This window comes from Acomys minous (assembly GCF_964271855.1).
Source record: "Acomys minous genome assembly, chromosome: 5".
NCBI classification, from domain to species: domain Eukaryota; kingdom Metazoa; phylum Chordata; class Mammalia; order Rodentia; family Muridae; genus Acomys; species Acomys minous.
In genome coordinates this window covers 102,954,301-102,978,827 of record NC_140494.1, presented here as the reverse complement: position 1 = coordinate 102,978,827, position 24,527 = coordinate 102,954,301, and the positions used below count along the sequence as shown (strand labels likewise).

Here is a 24,527-nt window from a genome sequence, read left to right as displayed (position 1 = left end):
TAGTTTTGGTGACAACAGCTTTATAGACACATCTCCCTAAGCCTGGAGGGAAATGCCTAGATTATCTCCCTCTGTAGATAAGAAAACTAAGATGCAAGTTGGGTATCTTGTTGGGTGTCATAGTAGCCTACACCTGTTATCTTAGTGCTCAGGAGATGGAGATGGGAGGACCATTGTAAAGGAAGGAAATTGAGGATTCCTACCTGAAATTAAAAATGTTTCAAAATCCAAGACTTTTTAAAAAATATTTTATTAATTTATTCATATTACATCTCAATGGTTATCCCATCCCTTGTATCCTCCCATTCCTCCCTCCCATTTTCCCCTTACTCCCCTCCCCTATGACTGTGACTGAGGGGGACCTCCTCCCCCTGTATATGCTCATAGAGTATCAAGTCTCTTCTTGATAGCCTGCTATCCTTAAAATCCAAGACTTTTTTGAGTGTCACAATGGCACCTGTAAGTGGAAGGTTCCAGTTCCACACTTGGCCTTATATGACTGGTTATAGACACAGGGCAGATGCAAATCTACCAGATTGTCTTCTTCAGTCTGTGTGTATAAGGTGCATATGAAATAAATAGATATTATTATAAAACTTGGGTCCCATTCCTGAAAACATCGCATTATTTACATGCAAATACACAAAACCTGAAAAAAATAATTCTAAATCTAGTCCCAAGCATTTTGGATAAAGGGGATTCACTCAGCCTGCATGCCTTGAAGGGGGTCCACTGGCTCATGTTCACTTAGCCTTTTTATAAGGAATGTTGGGAGGCTGCTCCTTAGCCTGGGAGAAGTTTTTGTTGTTGTTTTATCTTATTTTATTATTATTATCATTATTATTATTTTATAATTTCTTTTTTTCCTATTCTTTCTTTTTGTTTTGTTTTGTTTGTTTTTGAGACAGGGTTTCTCTGTGTAGCCTTGGTTGTCCTAGACTCACTTTGTAGATCAGGCTGGCCTTGAACTCACCAGACCCTCCTACCTCTGCCTCCTGAGTGTTGGGATTAAAGGTGTGTGCCCACCACACCTGACCAGCCTTGGAGAATTTTAACTTAAAATGTCAGTGGTGTGCTGAGGTAATATCTTTGTCGGTAAAGCATTTGACTTACTGACAACCATGAGGACTTGAGTTTGACTCCCCAAGACACATAAAAAAAAAAAGAAAAGAAAAAAGAAAAGCTGGGCATGTTTTTTTTTTTGTTTTGTTTTGTTTTGTTTTTGTACGTGGCATGCACTTATGATCCTAGTGCTGAGGAAGTGGGGATCGATTTCCAGAGTTAGCCCACCTGGCAAGCTAAGAGAGACCCAGTACTCAAAGGGCAGCAGCAGCAGACTAGAACCGCAAGCCAGGCCCTTCTTCAGAGCCTCAAATTTATACACAATCTTTCACACGGTGGTAAAGGCCAGGTGCTGTCTACAGTCTCAGAACTAATGAGACACAAGTGGGAAGATCTTGAGCTGGAGCCCAAGCTTGGCTGCATAGCGAGACTCTGTCTCAAAACCGTTATAGCCAGTCTGGTTTGACATGAATGTCTCAGTTTCCCCAGCCCTTAGCAAATAATAGCAGGAATAGGAGGCTTCTAGAGGCGTACCCACAAAGAGTAGGAGAGAAAAGCATGTCAAGAGAAAAGAGGCAAAAGTCCCAGAAAAGCAGAGATCCAAGCTGCAGAGGAAGGGGGGGGGGGCGGGGCTAGGAGGAGGATGGGGAGGGGAGGAAGAGGAGGAGGAAGAGGAGGAAAGGCAGTATCTTGCTACCTGGTGTATTGGCCAACACTGGCCGAAGCCCTCAGAGTCCCCAGGGGATGATTGCTTTCCGAATGAGTTGGAATTATGACTCTGAGTCATTGGCTAAATTAGCTTTCAGGTGCTCTTCAAGGGAATGTGGGCGTGTATATAATTTCTCTTCGCAAGGTCTCTATACAAACAGAAACCAATAAATAGCTCCCAGACTGAACAAGGATTTGGAGCTTCAAGGGCTAGATTTCAATAACTTTGAAAAGTCCCCTTATTTAGGAAGATTTCCCCGGGAAAGCCTCGGCATCTACAAGGAGACTGAATTCTAAATCAGATGAAGCACATTCCAAACACAGCCCTCCCGCTAGCCAGCCTCTTATTTTGGACAAATCCCTCCTCTTCACGAATGTTGTTCACCTCAGCAGTAGTGTGGGTGGACTCACAATCCCTGCCAGACTTTTCAGTCTCTTGGGGACACTCTGAAAGGCAGCAGACACGATAAGATTTGACAGTGTGCTGTAAACCGTGGAGCGTGGTGGAAACTTCCAGGCAGATTTGCAGGTCACGTCTCAGGTACTGACTGCTGGGAGACTCTGATGTAGGAGGTCAAGGTGGTAGGATCCTAGTCCTTGCTTTAAATGTGTGTGTTCTCTACACACAGTACATGTATATATGGTGTCAGGACTGAACCTAGAGCTTTGTGCATGCTGGGCAAGCTCTCTACCAGCTGAGCCACATTTCTAGCCCCTGAAAACACACATCATAAACACATTAAAGCCTTGTCCTCTGTCTTCCTATTTTTTCTTTTTTTTTCCTTTGGTTTTTCGAGACAAGGTTTCTCTGTGATAACTTTGGCTGTCCTAGACTCACTTGGTAGACCAGGCTGGCCTCGAACTCACAGCGATCCACCTGCCTCTGCCTCCCAAGTGCTGGGATTAAAGGTGTGCGCCACCACGCCCAGCTGTCTCCCATATGTGCCTACTGCTTGGCCTTTTACACCTCCTGGTGGGTTTCAGTCTAGACTTGTGCCATAAGGAGCTGGGCACCAGCTGCCTGTTTATTTTTTGTTTGTTTGTTTGATTGGTTGGTTGGGGGTTTTTGTTTGTTTGTTTGTTTTGAAATGGCGTTTCTGTGTCACCCTGCTTGTCCTGGACTCGCTCTGTAGACCAGGCTGGCCTGGACCTCAGAGATCTGCCTGCCTCTGCCTTCCAAATGCTGAGATTTACAGGTGTGCGCCACCAGGCCCAGCTCAGCTGCCTGTGTCTAACACCTGCCCTCTCCTCAGAACCACCTGCCTCCTCACTTCCTTTCCTATAAGCACGTGCTACTTCAGAGTCCAGCCTGAGCTCTTTGGCACACCCACCAGTCTTTCTTCTCTAAGACCCCCCTACCTGCTTCCGGCCCCATCAGGATGAAGGCTTTCTTGCCTTCTCAGCTTCTTAACCCTTTTCATACTTCAGGGCCTCATTCCCCCTCCCTCCCCTCCCCCCCCATTTCCTCTCCCTCCTGCTTCCTTCATTCCTTCTCTTTTCCTTCCACCCTTTCTTCTTCCCCTCCACCACTTCCTTTCCCCCTCCCTCTCTTCCTTCATATTTTATTGGGCGAAGAAAAAGCAGCTGAGCCTGGCCCCAAACTCTCCACCCTCTGGCCTCTGCCTCAAGTGCGGAACCGCAGATGTGCACTATCACACCCGGCTTCCTTCCTTTCCTTTTGTCTAGCTGTCCTTCTCCCTGACGTGGTCAACTGCCACCCTTTCCAAGCTCTTCCATTTTGGATTGTGGGGGTTGACTTTCTAGCCAACTAGCCTCAGAGTGCCCTGTGCATCTGTGTTCTTGTTAGTGCCCGGGAGGTGCTTTATACACGTGTTGAATGACACTGCACTAGGAAGAGGACCCTGGTGGTGCAAGAAGGCTCTGTGTGGCACTCGGGCTCATGGGAGGCCACCCTAGTGGAGCTGGAGCAGACTGGTGACATCTCACTTTATTTTCATGCCACAGGTATATAAGAGACAACTCTGGGTATTGCGGTATAAGCCTGTTAACTCAGAACTTGGGAAAATGAGGCAGGATAATTGCCATGAGTTCGAGGCCAGCAGGGGCTACATAGTGAGACCTAAACTCAAAACAAAACAAAGAAACAAGAAAACAAAAGGGAAGATAAGAGCCTCAACTTTACTGCAAGGCTAATTCTAAAATATAAAAATACCAGGGAAACCCACTTATTTCATCCAGTGCTCTGACGGTTAGGGACAAGCTTTGAAGTCACCACAAAATGCCAAAGAAAATCCCGTTGTTGTTGTTGTTTTTGAAACGTCACTTCTTTTGAAACAGACTTTTAGGTGATCTTAGAACTCATGATGCTCCTGCCTTCATCTCCTAGACAGATTATGAGCACCTAGCTTGGCTTTCATTTTCAATAGCTCAGCCACATATACCTACAGGTTCTAGACTACACCTAAGACTATGTGGGGGTGATGTAATGGAGCTGCTCAAGCCATGGTAAAGAGGATGGGAAGGGCGGGTGTTGAGGGCAAGGGTCCAGGCCGTCAGTGTGACTGTGCCCTTCTTAGCTGTGTGGCATTAGGCAGATTGCTTATGCTCTCTTAGTTTTAGTTACCAAAGTTGTAAAAATATGAGATGGTTTAATAGGTAAAGGCTACAGCATGTGCTGTAGAGACTAATGACCTGGATCCCCTGGATCCCACGTAGTGGAAGGACAAACAACTATTTTTTAATTTTGTTGTTGTTGCTGTTGTTGTTGTTTGTTTTGAGACAGGGTTTCTCTGTATAATAATAGCCTTGGCTGTCCTGGACTCATTTTGTAGACAAGGTTGGCCTCGAACTCACAGAGATACGCCTGCCTCTGCCTCCCAAGTGCTGGGATTAAAGGTGTTTGCAGTCGCGGCTACCGCTACCCCTGCCACTGCCACTGCCAACACCACCACCTGCCAAGAACCAACTCTTGTAAGCTGTTTCCTGACCTCCAAGTCCTCTCCATGATACTCACCAGCATGCGTGTATGTGTGCACACATGTACACAAACAAACAAATAGAATTTTTTAAAAACTTAAATTCATTTCTCTTATTAAATGTTTGATAAGACTCTTTTTCAGCTGGGCATGGTGGTACACACAGTTCTCCTAGCACTCTGGGAGGCAGAAGCAGGCAGATCTCTGTGAGTTTGAGGCCAGCTTGGTCTACAAAGCAAGTCCAGGACAGAAAGGGCTGTTATACAGAGAAATTCTGTCTCAAGGAGGGTGGGGTGGGGAAGACTCTTTTCTTCATTGATTTTGTGTGTGTGTGTGTGTGTGTGAGAGAGAGACAGAGAGAGAGAGACAGAGAGAGAGAGACAGAGACAGACAGAGACAGAGACAGACAGACAGAGACAGAGAGCCAGAATACTTTTTGTTTATTTTTTTTTTAAATGCTATTAACCTTTAAGGTGCTTAAAAATGAAAAATCTTCCGTCAGGCTGGAGAGATGGCTCAGAGGTTAAGAGCACTGACTGCTCTTCCAGAGGTCCTGAATTTAATTCCCAGCAACCATATGAGGGCTCACAGCCATCTGTAAAGTGATCTGATGCCCTCTTCTGGCCTGCAGGTGGACATGCAGGCAAAGCAGTGTATACATAATAAAAAATAAATCTTTTTTTTTTTAAAGGTCATATTTTTTAAAAAAATCATCTCTCTTTTTCCAGCAGAAGTAGCTAGTCTGTGCAACACTTTGCATGCATACATTGGTGCTGCTCACACTCATGCATGCATCCAGAAGGCAGGATACCTTCCCCATCAGTTTCACTGGAAACCCTTCTCACCCACCACACCCCAGCTAGCAACATTCACAGTAAGATGGAGAGTTGGCCAGTCTGAGACCTCTCTCTCTCTCTCTCTCTCTCTCTCTCTCTCTCTCTCTCTCTCTCTCTCTCTCTCTCTCTCATCTCTTCCCCATAGTACAGGAGGGAAAAACAAATATTAAGCCCCCAAAGCTTAAATGTATAGGAGAGTCAAGGATGCAGAGCACTGGTCCCTCCGCCTGTGCTGAACCTCACTCTGAGTTGTAATCCAGAGCCAAGTGGGGTCTTTTCTTGACTGATGCTAAACCTCATCAGGTCAACAGGACTAGCTCAAGCTCTTCTCAGTTATTTCTAGAGCCAAGGGGGGCAGCAGCACAAGTGACAGAATTAAACAGCAGGACTACAGAGTGCTTCTTAGCAGGTCACTTTCCCTGTCTGGTGTCACATGTGTAAAATGAACCCTGTGGTGTCTTCATTTCCTTCAAGCTCTGGTGAAGAAGAGAAGCCACATTTCCTAAATACCTTCTATGTACCTGGCACACTGCACCCTGATGCCTTAGAGGGTCTATAATACAGTGACTCCATCACACACCATGAGTCAGGGTTAGGGTTATGGAGAAGGACCTCAGAGTCAGACAGGCTTGGGCTGAAATTGCAACTCTGTTATCCTGCCAGCAATGTGACTTTAAACAAGTCTCAGGAGCACCAAGCCTCAGTCTTTTTACTCTTACAAGCCTATTCATGCTTTTGGGGGGGGAGGGGGTGGTTTTGAGACAGGGTTTCTCTGTGTAGCCTTGGCTGTCCTGGACTCACTTTGTAGACTATGCTGGCCTCAAACTCACAGCGATCCACCTGCCTCTGCCTCCCAAGTGCTGGGATTACAGGCGTGCGCCACCACACCTGGCTCCTTTTTTCCTTAGGTTTTTCAAGACAATGTTTCTTTGTGTAACAGTCCTGGCTTCCTAGACTCACTTTGTAGACCAGCCTGGCCTTGAACTCACATAGATCCACCTGCCCCTGCCTCCCAAGTGCTGGGATTAAAGGCGTGCGCCCGGTTTCTGCTCTTTTTTATAAGTGATAAACTGTGTAAGTAGTTTGCATCTAGCCTATTTCTTTCTTTTATGGAGGAATAATCTTGGCCTGAAAAGACAGTGAAGCTTTGCTGGAGAGATGGCTCTGAGGTTAAGAACACTGTCTGCTCTTCCAAAGGTCCTGAGTTCAATTCCCACAACCACATGGTAGCTCACAACATCTATAATTAAATCTGGTGCCCTCTTCTGGCCTGCAGGCCTACATGTAGGCAGAGCACGGTATACATAATAAGTAAATCTTTAAAAAAGAAAAAGTAAAGACAGTGAAGCTGAAGATGGTGGCTCACACCTGTAATCCTAGCACTGCAGGCAGAAATTGAATTGGAGGCAGCCTGGGCTACATAATGAGATCCCAATATCAAGGTAGGGAGGGAAGGAGGCAAAGGAGGGAGGGGAGAAAAAGAAAAAACAAAAACGAAAAGCTGGTTGTGGTGGCTCATGTGTGTAATTCCAGCACCTGGGAGGCTGAGGCAGGTTAGCCTAGTCTACATAGAGAGATCTTGTCTTAACCTAAAAAGGGAAGGAAGGAGGCAGGACATGGTGGCGCATGCGGGAGGCAGAGGCAGGTGGATCGCTGGTCTACAAAGTGAGTCCAGGACAGCCAGGACTGCAGGACTATTACACAGAGAAACCCTGTCTCAAAAAACCGAGAGAGAGAGAGAGAGAGAGAGAGAGAGAGAGAGAGAGAGAGAGAGAGAGAAGGGTAAGAGGAATAACATAGCAGTAAATGGTAGAAGCAGAGCCGGGATGGGAGTCAGGTGTCCTTGTTGGTTCCAAGTCTTGCCCTTGTTCGCCTGGTGTATTTTATTTTTTAAGTCACCGCAGCTCTGATAGGAACAGCAAATTCTTTCCATGATAAGCAGCCCGGGCAGTGCGATGACATGCATTGCACACTGACCCTCCCAGGAAGCCTTGCTGGGCTAGGAACGAGTTCTCACAGTGTTGTGCTCAGCCTTTCCCGCCAGCTCACCTCTTGCCTCATCTAAAGGCAAACAGCCTTCTAGATTCCAGAGACCTCCAAAACCTCCCTGTGGTACCCCTACTTGACCAATGATGTGGAGCGACCGCTGTCCTCTGGCCTATCAGGTTAGCCACCACGAGAACCAGGAAACTTTAGCTCAGAGGGGATCAGGGTACCAGAGAGAGCATCCATGGATACAGATTCACATGGTGGTGTCCCAGGAGGCTGTGCAGCAGCCTCAAAATTGCCCACCAGCAAGAATAGGTCTTCTCTGGGAACACAACCCCATTCCGTTTAGCACCAGAACTGCTGTGTCCTGTGTCCTGATGCTGGAACTCTCAGGAACGAATGAGAAGCCTCTTGTCTTTCTGGAGCAGACTCAAGCAGAAAATACCAGCTCCTCCCATCAGGAAGCTTCCTTTGGGCGGGGGGGGGGGGGGGGGGGGGGAGCACCGACTGTCAAGTGGCTCCAGGGGAGCATCTTCATCAGAGGGCCTACGGCTGAGGGTGAGGCCCTCACTTGGTTGGTAGAATGTTTTTTTGGCATGCAGGAAACCCTGGGTGCCATCCCCGACACCAAAGAATTTTGGCATGATGGCCCACACTTGGATTGCCACCACTTAGGAGGTACAAATAGGAGGATTAGAAAGTCAAGGTCGCCAGGCGTGGTGGTAGTGGCGCACACCTTTGATCCCAGCACTTGGGGAAGCAGAGGCAGGTGGATCTTTGTGAGTTCACGGCCAGCCTGGTCTACAGAGTGAGTCCAGGACAGCCAGGACTGTTACACAGAGAAACCCTGTCTGGAAAAAAAAAAAAAAAAAAAAAAAGAAAGTCAAGGTCTTCCTCCATTATATATCTTGGAGGCTAGCATAGGATACCTGAGACCCTGATTGTAAACAACAATAAATAATAAAAATAAAGCTGGGTGTGGTGGCGTGCACCTTTAATCCCAGCGCTTGAGAGGCAGAGGCAAGTGGATCTCTGTGAGTTCGAGGCCAGTCTGGTCTACAAAGTGAGTCTAGGACAGCCAAAAGTACACAGAGAAACCCTGTCTTGAAAAATCAAAATAAATAAATTGATGATGATGATGATGATGGTGATAATAATAATAATAATAATAATAATAATAATAATAATAATAATAATAATAATAATAATAATAATAATACACCAGTGTCCCACTTGTCCATTGCTTTGTTGAGTAGAAGTCTGATTTTTCTCACGGGGATGACCCCAGTTTGCACAAGAAAAGAAGTGGCACAATCAAGCCAGTTTGCTGTAGGTGCAACCAGAGACCAGGGATGGGATGAGGCTGTTTCTGCATGCACTTTATGGAGGGACCTAAGGGAGATAGGAGCCCTGAGCTCTGCGGGAGAAGGCAGGATGCCTGGAGAGAAAAGGTCTTTTTAGTAGAATCAGCCACGTTGGGGATGTGGCTCATGCTAGAATGCTTGCCTGGAGTGTTTGAGGTTCAGTCTTAACAGTGTAAAAAAAGGGGGGGGTTGTTGTTGTTTTGTTTTGTTTTCCTCACCCTCAGCCAACAGTCACCTGAATGGGGTGCTGTCAGCCGTGTTCACCCAAGGTATGTTACTTGCCTGGCCTATTCCCCTACTTGGAATATATTTTTAGAATGTTTTCTTGAGATGCACCTTTGCCAGCTCTTAACAGATAAGTTACAGAAACTCTGCCTCGCTGCTCAGGAGAAACATAGAAGGAGAAGAGAGAAGAGAGAGAGAAGCAGCACCTTGCCTGTAATTGAAGGCAGGTTGAGAACTGTTCTGCTTTGAAACGCGCCTTCTTGTGAAATGTTTTATGAAACACTTTTCCACAAACGGCTTATGCAACCAGAACAACAGCTTTGATCGTTTTCATCACCAGTGATATATTCATTAGTGTTGGAGGCGGCCCCAGAGAGGGTCATGTGACTATGTCCTGTGGAGGGAGCTAAAGTAAAGGACCCTCGCCCCATCATGCACCTGTCCATAGGAGGAAGTGCAAGGCGCAAGCACCACCTTGTTCATCCCTTGCTGACCTATTTCTGGGGGTGTTTCTATTTCTAGTATTTTCAGGTGGAAGGTCAGGAGACCGGGGCCTTGAGATTTGGGGGCAGGGGGGGCGGGGGGCGTCATCCGGCTAGGTTTTGTCTCCAGATCTGAAGCTCTCTGGCCTTCTGGGGGATGAGATGGTTCCACATCATCCCAGCTGAGGAAGACACAAGTGAGGCCAGTAGGGGATTCTACCTCCTTAGGAGGGGCACCTTCCTTCTAGAAGGAGGTTACTGCTTTCTAAAGCCATAAAGTCAGGGAGTTCACTTGGATTAGAAAAGATAATCACTCGTGATAGCTTTTTACCTCCCTGGTCACTGCCCAAGAAGACTTCATTGCAATACCTTTGCACAGAGCTGTGGGTGGAGGACATCCTGCCCCATCAAACCTCAGCTGCTGGGTGGATGGGGTGCATCGAACCTGTGCCAGGGCAAGGGTATGCTGTGGTGGCCCCTGTCCCCAGGGACTAGCCGTCTCAGATAGAGCCAGAGATGTTCCACTCAGGTGACAAGAGCTGCCAGGGAGGCCTGGAGACCATCTTTATGCTTTCGGGCAGGCTGTGGGGTTAGTTAGGTTTTCACAAGTATGGGGAAAATTGGGTTTTCATCCAATTTGCCTGCGGTTCTCACCTTAGAAGTCAAAGGGACCCAACAGAAGTCTCCCTATCTCATCTCGCAGACCCACAGCCAACACCCAGTTGCCTGGAAAGGTTCCAGCCTTTTCCACTCGACAGCTGTGAAAAGGGATTTTTTTTTTTTTTTTTGGATTAGTGAGGGCTTTATTTCTTAATTTCTTAGATTTTTTTTTTTTTAAATCCCCTGCGAGTATCCAAAAAGACGTCCTGGTGGCAGTAGTTATGTACCATCTCCCTGGGCCTACTATCTAGCTCTGCTTTTTTTCTTTTTTCTTTTTTTTTAACTGAGGGACACCTTGGCCTCACAAAGCCAAGACTATGAAAGAAGTGTTCTTGTGTCTTTTTTGTTTCTCAAGAAAGGGCTTTTCTGTGCAGCCCTGGCTGCCCTGGAACTCACTCTGTAGACTGGGCAGGCCTTGAACTCAGGGGTATGACTGTCTCTGCCTCCCAGAGTGCTGGGATTAAAGGTGTGCCCCACCATGTCTGGTGTCCTATGTCTTTTTTTTTTTAATGTTGTTTGTTTAGGGCTGTCTTCTTTGGGGGTGACACTCAGCACTTCAGGGGTCTGGGTGTTGTGAATAAAAGATTGGTGAGTGAAAACGAGACAAATTAATCTCTAGAGTAATATGAAAAGATACCAAGGAGCCCTAGCCTATACCTTAAGAAGGCTTCTACCATTAGGCATTTTGTTTGCTGAACTAGAAGGCAGGAGTCCCTCTCCCCCTCCCCCCCCCCAGCTCCTGAAGAGTGGGGGGGGTGTGGCGGGACATCGATCTCTGAAGCAGATGAAAGCGTGCCTTTTCTTTTATGGTGGTGCTGGTTTCTGAACTTCAGCACTGCAGCAGGAAGACCTGGCAGCCATCCTAACAGATAGCGCCCAGGTTGGAGGCAGAGCGCATGCTTCCAAGCTCTGTCATAGCTACACCCCCTTATCTCTCTCCTCAGAGCATAATGAGCCTGGAAAGGAACCCATCACTTGCCTTGGAGCTGGAACTATGCCAGGCTGCCTGGGGTGGTTCTACCACTGTGATTTCTTCTCCGGGTTTCCATGCTCTTCTTCTGTCCCTCCCCCTCCCACCCCCCAATCCCCCATGCCCCACCCCCACCCCCGCTTCCATCCTGCCTCCCTAAGCCTCTCTGGGATGGGGATGCCTGATGGTAGAAAAGGACCAGAGAGCAGAGAGCAGAAAGCAGAGAGCAGAGAGGTTTGTCAGGAAGGCTGGCCAAGAGCACTTTCAAAGCAGACCAGAAATCATTTTGATGGAGGTGGTTTGGGGAGAAGAAGGCATTGGTTATCTACTTCTTAAAACTTGCCTACATGTCTCAGAGGGGTCCAGGTTGTATAGACTCTAAGGTCTATGGATGAAGCAGGTATCAGCCTTTCTGAGAGAGATGGGCAGAACTGAGGAGGCATAGGGAAGGGGACTCTGGAGACCAGCCCATATGCTGAGCCTTTTGACTTCTCGGACTCACTTTCTGTGCGCTGCAGTGCTACAATCCCATTTCTGTTCCTTCCCTTTGTTTCAAGGTTCCAGAATGGTCTCTGTGTGTGAGGGCAATGATTTGCAAAGTATGCTTGAGAAAGCCAGTTTCCTATCAATCCTGCCCAGAGCTCCTCTGGGGTCCCTGGACTGCTAAGTCCACCATCTGTGCATGTGACTAGAATTGGCTATTCAACATAAGAACCAGAGGGTGGCTGGGTATGGTGGTGCATGCTTTTAATTCCAGCACTTGGGAGGCAGAGGCAGGTGGATCTCTGTGAGTTCAAGGCCAACCTGGTCTACAAAGCAAGTACAGGACAGCCAGGGATACACAGATAAATCTTGTCTTCAAAAACCAAAAAGAAGGAGGAGGAGGAAGAAGAGAAGGAGGAGGAGGAGAAGGAGAACTGGAGGAAACAAACAACATGGAACGCATAAGAGATGGGGAAGCCCCTATCGCTCAAAATCCTGTAGAATGTTTGAGTCTGATTTAGGATGAGAATCAGAGTCCACCTTGCTCACTGTACTGTGTTTTATTCAATGTCTCATCTACAGAAGCAGGTTTTGTCTGTGTAGCCTTGGCTGTCCTGGGACTTGCTTTGTAGGGTCACAGTGATCCACCTGCCTCTGTCTCCCTGAGTGCTGGGATTAAAGGTATTTATTTTATTTTTAAAGATTTACTTACGGACACATATGAGTATGTGTGTACATGTGTGTGCGGGTGCCCTTGTAGGCCAGAAGAAGGCATTGGGTCCCCTGTAGCAGGCATGCAGGCTGTTGAGAGCCACCCGATGTGGGCGCTGGTCATCTGGAAGAGCAGCAAGTGAGTTATTCACCGAGTTATTCCTCCGACCCTGTTATTGCCTTAAATCAATTGATATTCTTCCAGTTCCCACTATTTAGCTCCTTTCTCTGTCAGCCAATGAGAATCCCTTCCTTAGGGATCAAAATTGGGTTACAGAAAACCTACAGGAGGGATCCAGCATAAACGCAGAGGTTCAGACCCAGAAGGCCTCAGCAGGTGCAGCTCAGCATGGAGAGGATGGAGAAGGATGAAGAGATGGAGGCCCCTGGCCCTCAGTTTCCAGGCTTCCCAGTTTCTTGGATGGGAATCCATCGATTAAAGGATGTCATTTAAAGATACTATTTAAAATCATAGCCATCTCATAAAGGAAGTTCTTATATCCCAGTGTGGTAGAAAAGCAAAAGATTTGTAACAATTTACTCTAGTAAGCTTTCTTTCGTTCGGTTGTTTGGTTTGTTGGATGGTTAGTTGGTTTTGTATACAGCCCAGGCTGAGTTCAAATATGATCCTCCTGCCTCACCCCCCGCCCCCAGTTGCTGTGACCACAGTGTATGCCATGTACCACACCCAGCCACTGAGGATTATTTTCTGGTTTGGGTTTTCTTTGGTTGGTTGTGTTTTTTGGTTTGTTTGCTTGTGACCGGGTCAAGCTATCCTTCAATCATAATAGCCCCTGCTGTCATCCGAGCCTCTGTGGCTGTTTGTAAGAGATCCTCCCAGGATCAGGCTGGTGGACTGTTTACATGCCTACACAGGAGGGGGTCGCTAGACCCTCATCTGGGGTTCCTTCATTCCCCCTGTGCCTTCTGGCTAGCTGTCTGTAATTCTCACACAAACGGGCATGTACAGATCATGGACAGTTAACTGGAGGGGCTGCTCTGCGTGGGTGTGGGGGAGCCATCATCAATGCTGGATGGAGACTTTCCAGTATGGCCACTCTGGGCCCCCTATGCTCGCTCCTGTATGTGCCCCTTCTCGCGGTCTGTAAGTAAGCCTTTTAAACTCACTGCTTCCCCAAGGTGTTTGGTAGAATCATACTTTGGTGTGTTGTTGTGACCTTATAAGGAGAGAACAGACTTTATTTACATCTCCATAAGGCAAGGAATTCCTACCCAACCCTAAGACTCACCACATGGTCCAGACTGGCCTTAAACTCATAGTGATCCTCCTGCCTCAGCCTCCCAAGCAATGGCATCCTAAGAATGCATTGACATTCCTGGCTTAACTTTCGCATTGCAAAAATTTTAATTTATTACATATTCATTCATTTAGTGTGTGTGTGTGTGTGTGTGTGTGTGTGTGTGTGTGTGTGTGTAGACATGTGCCATGGTACACATATGGAGGTTGGGTCATCAGGCTAAAGATTATCACACCAAAAGGATGAGCAGGCCTAAGCTTTCTTTTCTTTCCAGAGGTCACTATGCTATCCTGACTTTTCTCGTTCCAAGGAGGAAAAGTGCTGTGTGCTGGCACAGCATCACAAGGTGGTGGTGACGGTGGTGGTAGACTGGTTTGCCTAGCAGACTGGTCCTGTCCGGGACTCTTAGAACCCATGTATCCCTTCCTTCTAGGGAATTGTGAGCTACTCACTTTCCCTCCAGACTTGCCACTCACCTCCTGCTTGACTCTTCACACTTGGGTTTCTACCTGCCTGGACTCACCCTCTCCTTCTGCCTCTACTTGCAGATTAAGACTGAAGACCTGGGTGAGTCTCTGCAGCAGACCCTTTCCCACAGGCCATGCCACCTGAGCCAAGGGCCTGCCATGATGCCTGGAAACCAAATGTCTGGGGTAGGTGCCAGCCCGCGCCATGGACCCTGGTGTGTTTAGTGGGCTGGTGAGCGCATACCATCCAGCCCCTCTACAAGATGCAAGCAAAGGAGCCCCCCAGAACTACCTATATGGGGTTTACAAAACACAGTCCTTGCAGGAGTGAGGCCTGGTAAGGGAGAAAGGGACATGTCACTGCTTTTGCTGAACCAAAAGCCTCTCTTGACAAAAACAAAGGACCCACTAGCTATGGTGCTGGTGCAACACTGAGGGCCTCCAGGGAAAGGCAGTGGCTGAGCAGGTACTGACCATCCCACTGGACGTCCTTCAAGAGTATATGACAAAACAAAGCTGGAGTGGAGGGCTGGTGTTGGGAGAGCAGTGACCGCCTTGGGGCCTTTAGGATGAAAGTCTTCAAAGGGACCACTTGGGGGAAGAAAGAGCTACTGTCCCAGCCATACTTGGAAGCAACATATACAGTCACCCTTTCACCTCCTTCATTCCGTGAGGCCTGTCAAGCGTGAGACTCCAGATGCTGGGATCCTTATGAGAGAAGCTCAGATTGATGGACTTTGGACTTTCTGTGTAATCAAGTTGATTTTTTTTTTTTTAAACTAATTTCGAGGCCAAGCTTGGTGGCACACACTCTTAATCGTGGTACTCAGGAGGCAGAGGCAGGTGGGTTTCTGTGACTTCAAGGCCAGTTTAGTCTATATAGCCAGCTCAGGGCCAGCTAGAATTAAAAGTAAAGCGGCAGTAGAGGCAGGCGTGGCGGTGCAGGCCTGTAATCCCAGGAGCTGCGAGGCTGAGGCAGAAGGGATTACTACACATTTTCAAGGTTGAGACTTTGTCTCAGACAAAACAGCAACAAAAATAACTGACAGTCTGCCCTATCCCCTAGTACCTTCTAGAAAGACTCAGATACAAGCAGTAACTAAAGAGTGGGCTTTTAGCATCATCAAGTGACATGACAGTTTAAGAAAATGGACACTTGGGATTGCTGCCACTTCTGAGATAAGCCTCTGGGACATGGGTAATACCTACTATAGGTCCTCAGGGCACCTACAATTGGGAGTCAGGGCACAGACAAATGAAAGTGTGAAAACAGAGTTAAGTCACTGTATGCTGCAGGGACTGACTGCTGGGTCGGTTTCAGGAGCAATAGGAGCATTAAAGGAGTAACTACTGCGTGCCCTGTGTTAGGGACCCACGGCAACATGAAACAAGGATGCTGCCCACAACCTCTAGAGTTTGCAGCCCCAGGGACTACATGAGTTGCAGTCCAGCAGGCTTCGGCTCCACCAGCTGTAGACTGTGTAACATCAGTGCATCCCTCTCCCCCTGGCATGCAGGACATGGCTTCTCTCCATCCACTCCAGCAGCTTGTGCTGGTCCCTGGCCACTTACAGTCTGTATCCCAGTTTCTGCTTTCCCAGACCCCACCTGGGCAGCAAGGTAAGTACCCCGGGCTTTGGCTGAATCTAGAAAAGGCTATTGCTGCTTACTGGGCATGGGGCGAGGAGGTTGCGGTGGAGGGGGGTTGGCGCAGGGGGAGGGTGCACAAAGACATTGCTCACTTCTCTGGTATGAAAACCAACTTGGGGCTGGGAAGAGCTCTCAGCTGATAGAAAGCTAGCCTAGCATGCAGGAAGCCTTGGGTTTCATCCCCAGCATAACATAAGACCAGGCACAGTGGCATCTCCAATCCCAGCACACTCGTAAGTAAAGGCAGGAGGCTCATCCTTCGCTACATAGCAAGTTCAAAGTCCACCCAGGCTATGGAAATCTTGTCTGAGAAAGACCAGCTTTTCTGCCTGGGACCTAGAGAAGGGCTCCTATAGGGCCCCTCCAGATTATTCCGTTTCTCTGTTTCTCTGTTTCTCCTTCCTGTCCAGGCTCTTGCTGGGACTTCATTTTCATAGGAACTGAGTCTAAAGGTTCAGAACAGTGGGGATGGGGGTGGAGATAACAGGCGGAAGTAGGAGCATTCTGGGAAATGGGGATGAGTCCAATTCCTGGGAAGTCTGGCTTGCATTGAGGTGTTCCCCTCCCTTTGGCCTTGCTATGGTTCTGTCTGGATGGAGCAGCAGTGCCTCTCACAGGCTATAAAAACAGGTCCGGTTGTCTTTGTCAGGGAAGTTACTCCCAACATTAGGGACACTGGGTATCATTGCTTAACATGCCCGGGAGTCTGTTGAGTTGTTTTCCTGACTTACTCCTCAGAGTAAACTTGTGGTACAGGTAGTCTTCCTGCATGCTGGTGACCTACCAGAAAGTTCCAGAACAGTCCAACCCATGCTCTAGATGATCACACTGTGCTGTTTGCCTTTCCACTCACCTCTGACAAGCAAGGCTGAAAAATGCTGTTGGAAGTATACGCTCCACATAGCTTCTACTCTAGAGCAGAGTTTGGAAATCCAGGTGGCTGCATCCCATTCTGAGCAAATGCCCTATGCTTAGCTTTCAAGGTGTCTCAGAATAGCACTAAGATGAATCAGAACACATCTGAGTGTTCATTTTGGCTAAGCAGCACCCATCATAGTCCTGGGCTAGGAAAGAGAAGGTAAGCCTTAGTTCAGCTCGGCTCTGGAAGACACCACAGTGATGTGAACATGGCCCGGGCACAGAGTGCACAGGCATAGGCATATTAGACAACAGATGGGACAGAAAAACGTGTTGAAGTTTTTATGTAATATCTACAAGCATCTGTTTCCTCCCCTATGAAAATAAGAAAGTAAAGGTCCGCACAACAAGGTTATTGATGGGTCCGTGGTTCCTTTCATATGGTGAGCCTCTGCACGTTGCAGAATGCAATGTAAGCAAAATTGATAAACAAGCCTCTTAACTTCCACTCCAGGGTTCCTCCAAGACCTATCTTACCTTTTGACCTTTTGAGACTAAAGAGCAGAAAGGCCAACTTTAGCAGATGTGGTAATGACCCAGAGCCACCTGGGAACGGCAGATATGCCAAGGAGCTTCTCTATGTTGAATGACTGAGCTCTGACCCCACTGTCAGCTTTGGTGATTTGAGGGTCCCTCCCTGCCATGAGTGAGAATTGCTGGCTCTGGCCATCCAAAGACAAGAGCCACTCTTATCACAGCCATCAGACAGGCAGAGCCTTTTCTTGGCATTTTTTTCCAAAGACGGAAGAAGAGGGAGGTCCCTGGGCAAGGTAACCTACAGATAGAGTCTACGCCGCCCAAGGGAGTTTGAAGGCCTAGGCATCTGGCCTTCCCCTTTGCTCTCAGTCCATGGTCACCAGGAGCCTCTGACCAATGACCCAGTGCCCTTCTGAGCGATCTGGTACCATCTGCTTGCCCTGGCCTTACAGATCTGGCAGGCCTAAACATCCCAACTGCTTTCCCTTGCAGGCAAACTGAAGCACTCTGCTCCCCCTTGGGTCTATAGTCATTCCTGTGTCCTCTCCCCTCTGGGCTTCTCCTCCTACTAATCAGATCCCAGGTAGAGTGTTTTGACTCTCTTCTGCCTTTTGCAGCTCTCCAGGCAGGCAGGCAGGCAGGCAGGACAGGTTGGGGGACTACTGTTTACAAATGTTTATCCGGGGAGTCTGGTTGGCCTCCACCTGTATGTGGCAATTGTTGGCAGTGGCCCATGGGGCCTTTCAACCAGGCTTAAGGTGGGTTGTGGGACCTAATTAGGTTAGCAGGGGGGTGGGGGCAGTTAGCCTGGTTTCAGTGTTCAGCTTGTCTTTCAAATGGCCTGGATTTTGTTTGTTTGTTTGTTTGTTTGTTCCTTTGTCCCTTCCCCTGTCACTCAGGTCTGCAGCCGAATCTTCTCTCCTTTCCACAGCAATCAAACCCTCTACTTCTCCCACAGACAGGGCCTGGCCTCGCCTCCCAGGTAACTGCTAATTTCATACCCACACCCCCACACCCCCGACCCTTAGCCCTTCCTCCTGATTTTTTATAGCGTGTCTCAGCCCAGAGCAAACTTCAGCTCCTCAGACTTCCCTCCTCTTTAGCAGGACACTGGCTTCTGGGGGCTCTCCCTGTTGGCACCTGCCTAAGGAGGCAGTTTGCCCTGTCACTAGAGTGAGGCTTTCAGGCTGGCCTACTGCCTGTCAGCAGTTTCACCGCTGGCTCACCTCCGGACTACTTCAGCTGAGTACTTCCTGCAGTGGGCACATGTGGGGAACAAGCATGCTGAGGTCTCTCGCAGGAGGGTCCTCTGCAGACCTGCTCTGGTCATGAATACAGCACCTATTTGTCAATTAGGAAATAAAAGTCTGTTCTTGCCAGCCTAGTGCCAGGGTGCCCCTGGGACATCAATTGCCTGAACAGATGCATACCTTGTTTCTACAAGGGAAGAAGACCAGAAATGACCACAGAGACTTGTAATATTCCTTCTCTGGGCTAAAATCTTCAAGGTTCACTAAAGGACCCTGGCTTTTCCCAGGCCTAATGTTCGCAGAAGATAGGTAGAGTGGGAGCGCCCCCTAGTGGTTGAAAGAAATGGGGACAGCTAAGTCGGATGCTGCGCTAATGGCATAGTTATAGATAGACCTTAATCTATGGCTATGAGGTCCTAGAGCGTACCCAGGACCAACTCTTGCATCTAATACTAGAACACAAAGAGGCCAATTAGAATGGTAGAGAGGCCATTTAGAGGATGATTAAGGTCCTTCCTTGCGGGGTGCCATGTTTTCTGTCTATGGTGCTGGCTACCAGGGAGGCTAAGGCAGGAGAATTGCTTCCTAAAGACCAGCCTGGGTAACACAAAGAGACCTTGCCTATGCATAAGTAGGTAGAAAGGTCCTCCTAGGGAGTGATGACGACCAGCAGTCACAGCCACAAGAGCAGAGGGGGAGAAATCAAACTGATGTGATTAGGCAGTCAGTGGAGGAGGAGGAGGAGGAGGAGGAGGAGGAGGAGGCATCTGTGCTGCTCAAAGTGTTTGTCAAAGGAAACAGCAAGTGAATTAAGAAAAAGGAATGTTCAAGGGGGACTAGAACTTTGCTCTGAGGATCTGGTCTGGGCTACCTCCCTCCACTCCCACCGGCATCTTCTGCAAAACAGGTGTTTCTAGCCATTCTGATCTAGAAGACACCTCTTCTAAAGGTGAGAAGAAAACTCATCCTTAACCCGACTCCAACTCCTTATCCTCTTCCTCCTAAGGATGCTGGGAAACCAGAGCAGGAGAGAGGATTTCACTTTCTCTAAGCAAAAAAGCAAAGGGGAGACAAAGGGGTTTGTACTCTTTGTCCTCAAAGGCAGTGAGTCAGTTGTTTCTGTGCTGGACACAGTGCCTGGCCCAAGATCTGGATTGCACACCATCTTTGTAGAATAAAAGATATCTCAAGGGGCTGGAGAGATGACTCAGGATTAAGAGCATTCACTATTCTTGCAGAGGACCTGGGTTCAGTTCCCAGCACCCATATGGTGTGTAATGCCCAAAATTAACCTGTAAGCTCCACCTGCCCAGGAACCAGGTAACTTCCTGGAATGCTGGGAATTGTAGTTCTTGGGAAATAACAAAGCCTCATGGGAAAGTATGATGGCCTAGGCCAGGCGGTGGTGGCACACACTTTTAGTCCCAGTCCTTGGGAGGCAGAGGCAGGTAGGTTTCTGTGAGTTTGAGGCCAGCCTGGTCTACGAAGTGAGTCCAGGACAGCCAAGGCTACACAGAAAAACCCTGTCTCAAAAAAAAAAAAAAAAAGTATGGTGGCCTATAGCTTTGTCCTCATCCACCCTTGCAACTCCTGGCTAGAGGCCATTCCAGCTGAGAAATTCCAGGGAATGGTCCTGACCAAAGTCCATCTCTTGGTCAGTATTTAATATTTAATAAGTGCTTGCTTTAAACTTGGCCCCCAAAATGGTGGAGATGGTTTTTCTGTCGAAGCAGGATTGACAGGTGATTCATACCCTGTGTAACTCCAGTTCTGGGGGGTCAGACTCTCTTTTCTGGCCTCCAAGAACACACATGTGGTGCACTTATATACATGCAAGCAAAACGCCCGTTACACATAAACAAATAAAATAATCTTTTTAGGAAATGGATATCTCAAAAACTAAGTATATTCCTGATCTCATGTAAATGTAGCAGAACTCTAAATTAAATGGTAGAATTCCCTATGAAAACAAACTAAAAGAGGAATGTCTTCTGACAAGGTACATTGAGATAGTACTAGTTAAAACAAACAAAAATATCTCCACCAGCACCACCAACAAGAAAACCTTTGTTTGAGGCCAGAGAGACAGCTCTGCAGTCTACTTGTTCCCAGTACTCACACGGTGGCTCCCTGTTCCAGGGGATCCAACACTCTTCTTGTTTCCACAGGCCATGTATGTACACACATATACACATATACACATATATAGGCAAAGCCACCAAAACACATCATTACAAACAAATAAATCTTTTAAAAACACCTTTGATTAAAACTATAGCACTCTTGGGGCTGGAGAGATGGCTCAGTGGTTAAGAGCACTTCCTGTTTTTCCAGAGGTCCTGAGTTCACTTCCCAGCAACCACATGGTGGCTCACAACCATCTGTAATATGATCCAGTCTTGTGTGCACGAAGACTGTGTATGCATATACATAAAATAAATAAATAAATATTAAAACAAAACAAAACTATAGTACTCTCCAGCAATAGTGGTGTATATCTGTAAACCTAGTACTACAAAGGCTGAGGCAGGAGGATTATTAGGACCGGGCCAGACTGGTCTTTTCTCAAAAATTGGATATGTGAAATAGACCAACAACATTTTCATTAAAGAAAACAGTAATATAGGAAGTAACAGTGACACTTGTAACTAATATCTTGAATTTCCAGATACCTCAGCCCCACCCAGTTGTCCTTAGTCTATGACTGTTGTGTGTGTGTGTGTGTGTGTGCCTTAGTGTGTGCCCTCCCACGTCACCTTGCTCTGTGGAAAAGAACAGGCGAGATAAATGACCTTTTCCTTGTCCCGTGCTGAGACCTCAGATCTCATAGTAAACAACCCTGCCAGCTCCTTTTATGGTGGAAAGCTGACTAGAGGAAGTCACCTAGTGAGTTAGTGAGTCACAGACCAAAACCCAAAGAGGCCACCTCCTTGACCTGCTTCTTTCTGTTTTTAGCCCCGCTATCCAGTTTTTGTTCCAGACTCGTAGAAATGCCAGTCTTTACCTCCATCCAACTGCAACAACAGCACTTAGGAAACCCAAGGCCCCATCACTCTTTAAGTGAACCCATCAATAAGTAATGGACGCAGATACCTCTGCTTTGCCTGTTGAATCTTGTTGTTTTTTGTTTTTTGTTTTGTTTTGTTTTTCAAGACAGGGTTTCTCTGTGTAGCCTTGGCTGTCCTGGACTCACTTTGTAGACCAAGCTGGCCTCGAACTCACAGAGATCCGCCTGCCTCTGCCTCCCAAGTGCTGGGATTAAAGGCCTGTGCCACCACCACCCGGCCAGCCTGTTGAATCTTTGTGCCTCACCCTAGCATGTGTTCTTTATCAGGCAGTTGGGCGCCCTGGACTGCCAGGATCCTCCTTAGAACCCCATCTGGAAACACCCCAGCATCTGCCAGGGCCCAAGCATCTGCCTGGCCCTGGAGGGTCTGATGAGCCTAGTGACCTGGAGGAGCTGGAGAAGTTCGCCAAGACCTTCAAGCAGAGGCGTATCAAGCTGGGCTTCACACAGGTTTGCCTGGGAGTAGGAGGTGGAAGGAGGCGGTGGGTCTTTCCAAGTGCGGGTGTCAGGAGCACCCTGACTCTTCTTGGCAGCAAGTGTACTGTCCCCCGTAAATACAGCACAGGTTGCTAGTGGGAGGGAAAGTGGGGCCACTGCTGGTGGACATAGAGGAATGAAGACCAGGCAACAGCATGAACTCATTAATAAATAACAACAGTAAGGAGGGAAATAAGCCAGTTTTGTATGCTAGAAGAAAAAGACATAGGCTGGGCGGTGTTGGCACACGCCTTTAATTCCCCCCAGCACTTGGAAGGCAGAGGCTGGTGGATCACTGTGAGTTCGAGGCCAACTTGGTTTACAGAGGGAGTCCAGGACAGCCAAGGTTACACAGAGAGACCCTGTCTCAAAACAACCAAATAAGAAAAAAGGAAAAAGATCTGGGAAGGTACAAGGTCATGGGCAGCAAACACTCACAGCTCTGACTGTGTGGTAGCATTAGGATGGTGGAGGAAAAAAAAAAAAAGGATGTCTGCCCCTCATCTTCCTCTCTCTCTCAATACCTCTTGCAGGGAGATGTGGGATTGGCAATGGGAAAGCTGTATGGGAATGACTTCAGCCAGACTACCATCTCGAGATTTGAGGCCCTCAATCTGAGCTTCAAGAACATGTGTAAACTCAAGCCACTGCTGGAGAAGTGGCTGAACGATGCAGGTGGGTGGCCAGGGAAATAAGCACAGAAGGGGCCCCAGGAGATGCCACGCGGGTGATGTAAGGGGCATGCGCGATGGGGCGTGGCCAAGGCAGGACAGCAGTCTAGCGCGAACCAAGAAGTAGGGCAAAGGAGATTGGCAAGCAGGGATGAAAATGCTATTTTTATTATTGAAGGAGCCTTTTGGCAGATGAGGCTCGACCACGCCTTCTACTCTATTCTATTCTATTCCCTGCTACAGAACTATTCTCTCTCTCTCTCTCCCTCCCTCCCTCCCTCCCTCCCTCCCTCCCTCCCTCCCTCTCTCTCTCTCTCTCTCTCTCTCTCTCTCTCTCTCTCTCTCTCTCTCTGATTTATTTTATTTAATTTGTATAGTGTTCTGCCTGCATGTACTCCTACATGCCAGAAGAGGGCACCAGATCTCATTATAGACGATTGTGAGCCATCATGTGGTCTCTGAGAATTGAACTCAGGACTTTTGCAAAAGCAGCTCCACTCCTCCCCCGACCCCCAGCTATCTTATATTTCAAGACAGCTGTTTAGAGTCTAGGTTCGATCCACTTATTCAAATTGTATGGGGTCATCCTAGGTCAGGAGCCTGGGAGAAGAGCCTTTAGGGACCCACTGAGGTGAGAAGTCTCGGGTCCAGGCTTAAGTCTTTATTTGGCTCTTCTGGAGCAAGTGTCAGAGGACAAGCAATTGTGATCAGGACTCGAGAGGGAAGGAACAAGGCCATCTCTAGGGTCACGCTTTGTTAAGTGGGAGGGAGTTTGGTTTTTGTTTTTTGTTTTTTTTTAATCACAACTACAGTGGTAAAGGCAGGAGAGGTGGGTTGGGTAGTCAGGGTGGTCTTCTTCAAGGAAGTCCCTCACTCAGAAGAATGCATGGGAATCATCCTCTTCCTCAACACACTGCCCCAAGACAACTTTTACTGGAACATTCAAATAAAAGAAATCATTGGAAGCTTCTAGAACTTTTGGGGGAAGTTTTACAGTATTATTAGCGTGACTTCTCCACACCCTGCAGCCTTGGCTCCCATCTTATACTTCAGAAGGAACTAGCATAAGTTCCTAAGTGACAGAGTAAACCCATTTCACTGCAAACATCTGGGAGCCCTGTGGTGGGAGCCCTGGGAAACATTTGCTCAGAGCATCTTGGAGAATCAGGATTTGGTCTGTTCTGGATTGTCTACTGGGGTCAGGGCAGGGTCCTCGGGAAGGGCTGATAAACCTCAGGCTTCCTCTGGCAGGCTGGACCAGCCACACATCTCCATCTCTGAGAGCTTCATTTGCTCCTCTCTCCAGAGTCCTCCCCCTCAGACCCTTCGGCAAGCACACCCAGCTCCTACCCCACTCTCAGCGAAGTGTTTGGCAGGAAGAGGAAGAAACGGACCAGCATCGAGACCAACATCCGCCTGACCCTGGAGAAGCGGTTCCAAGATGTGAGCAGCCTCCTCGGGTGGGAGTGGGTGGGGCATCTCATGCAGGTGGGTGAGTGGGTCTCACATGTGCAAGAAGCTGGGCTCAGTGCTGGACCCTAAGCACTACTTCCCTGTCCCCCACCTGTCTGGGAAGAAGACAAGTCACCCTTCTACTCCAGGAGCTCAGGGATGCTGATCTTCTTCCAGAGTTCCAGAAAACTCTTTTCCCATTTCCCTGATATTTATATGGGGCTCGTGGTCCCTCTCACTGGAAGATGCAGGAATGGAGCACAGCATCCCAGGGGAGTGTGTGTTTCTGTATACATTTGAGGTAATGGGAGAAAGCTGGGACATTGTGGAAGTCTTCGTCTTTTTATTCAACTTAAAAATATAATAAAAGACTTGCAAAATGGCTTAGCGGGGGTGGGGGGAGGTGCTTGCAG

General features: G+C 48.0%; 1 protein-coding gene across 3 annotated transcripts in view; it reads left to right on the top strand.

Annotated features, from left to right (window-relative positions):
• Positions 1-24,527, top strand: part of POU2F3 (POU class 2 homeobox 3) — an 88,301-nt gene that overhangs the window by 48,893 nt on the left and 14,881 nt on the right. For all 3 annotated transcript variants that reach the window (XM_084783612.1, XM_084783613.1, XM_084783614.1), the window contains 6 exons: positions 14,234-14,338; positions 15,670-15,772; positions 18,097-18,179; positions 21,782-21,964; positions 22,525-22,666; positions 23,969-24,105. In XM_084783612.1, the coding sequence (XP_084639738.1) occupies positions 14,234-14,338; positions 15,670-15,772; positions 18,097-18,179; positions 21,782-21,964; positions 22,525-22,666; positions 23,969-24,105 (753 nt within the window). The remainder of the gene's footprint in view (positions 1-14,233; positions 14,339-15,669; positions 15,773-18,096; positions 18,180-21,781; positions 21,965-22,524; positions 22,667-23,968; positions 24,106-24,527) is intronic.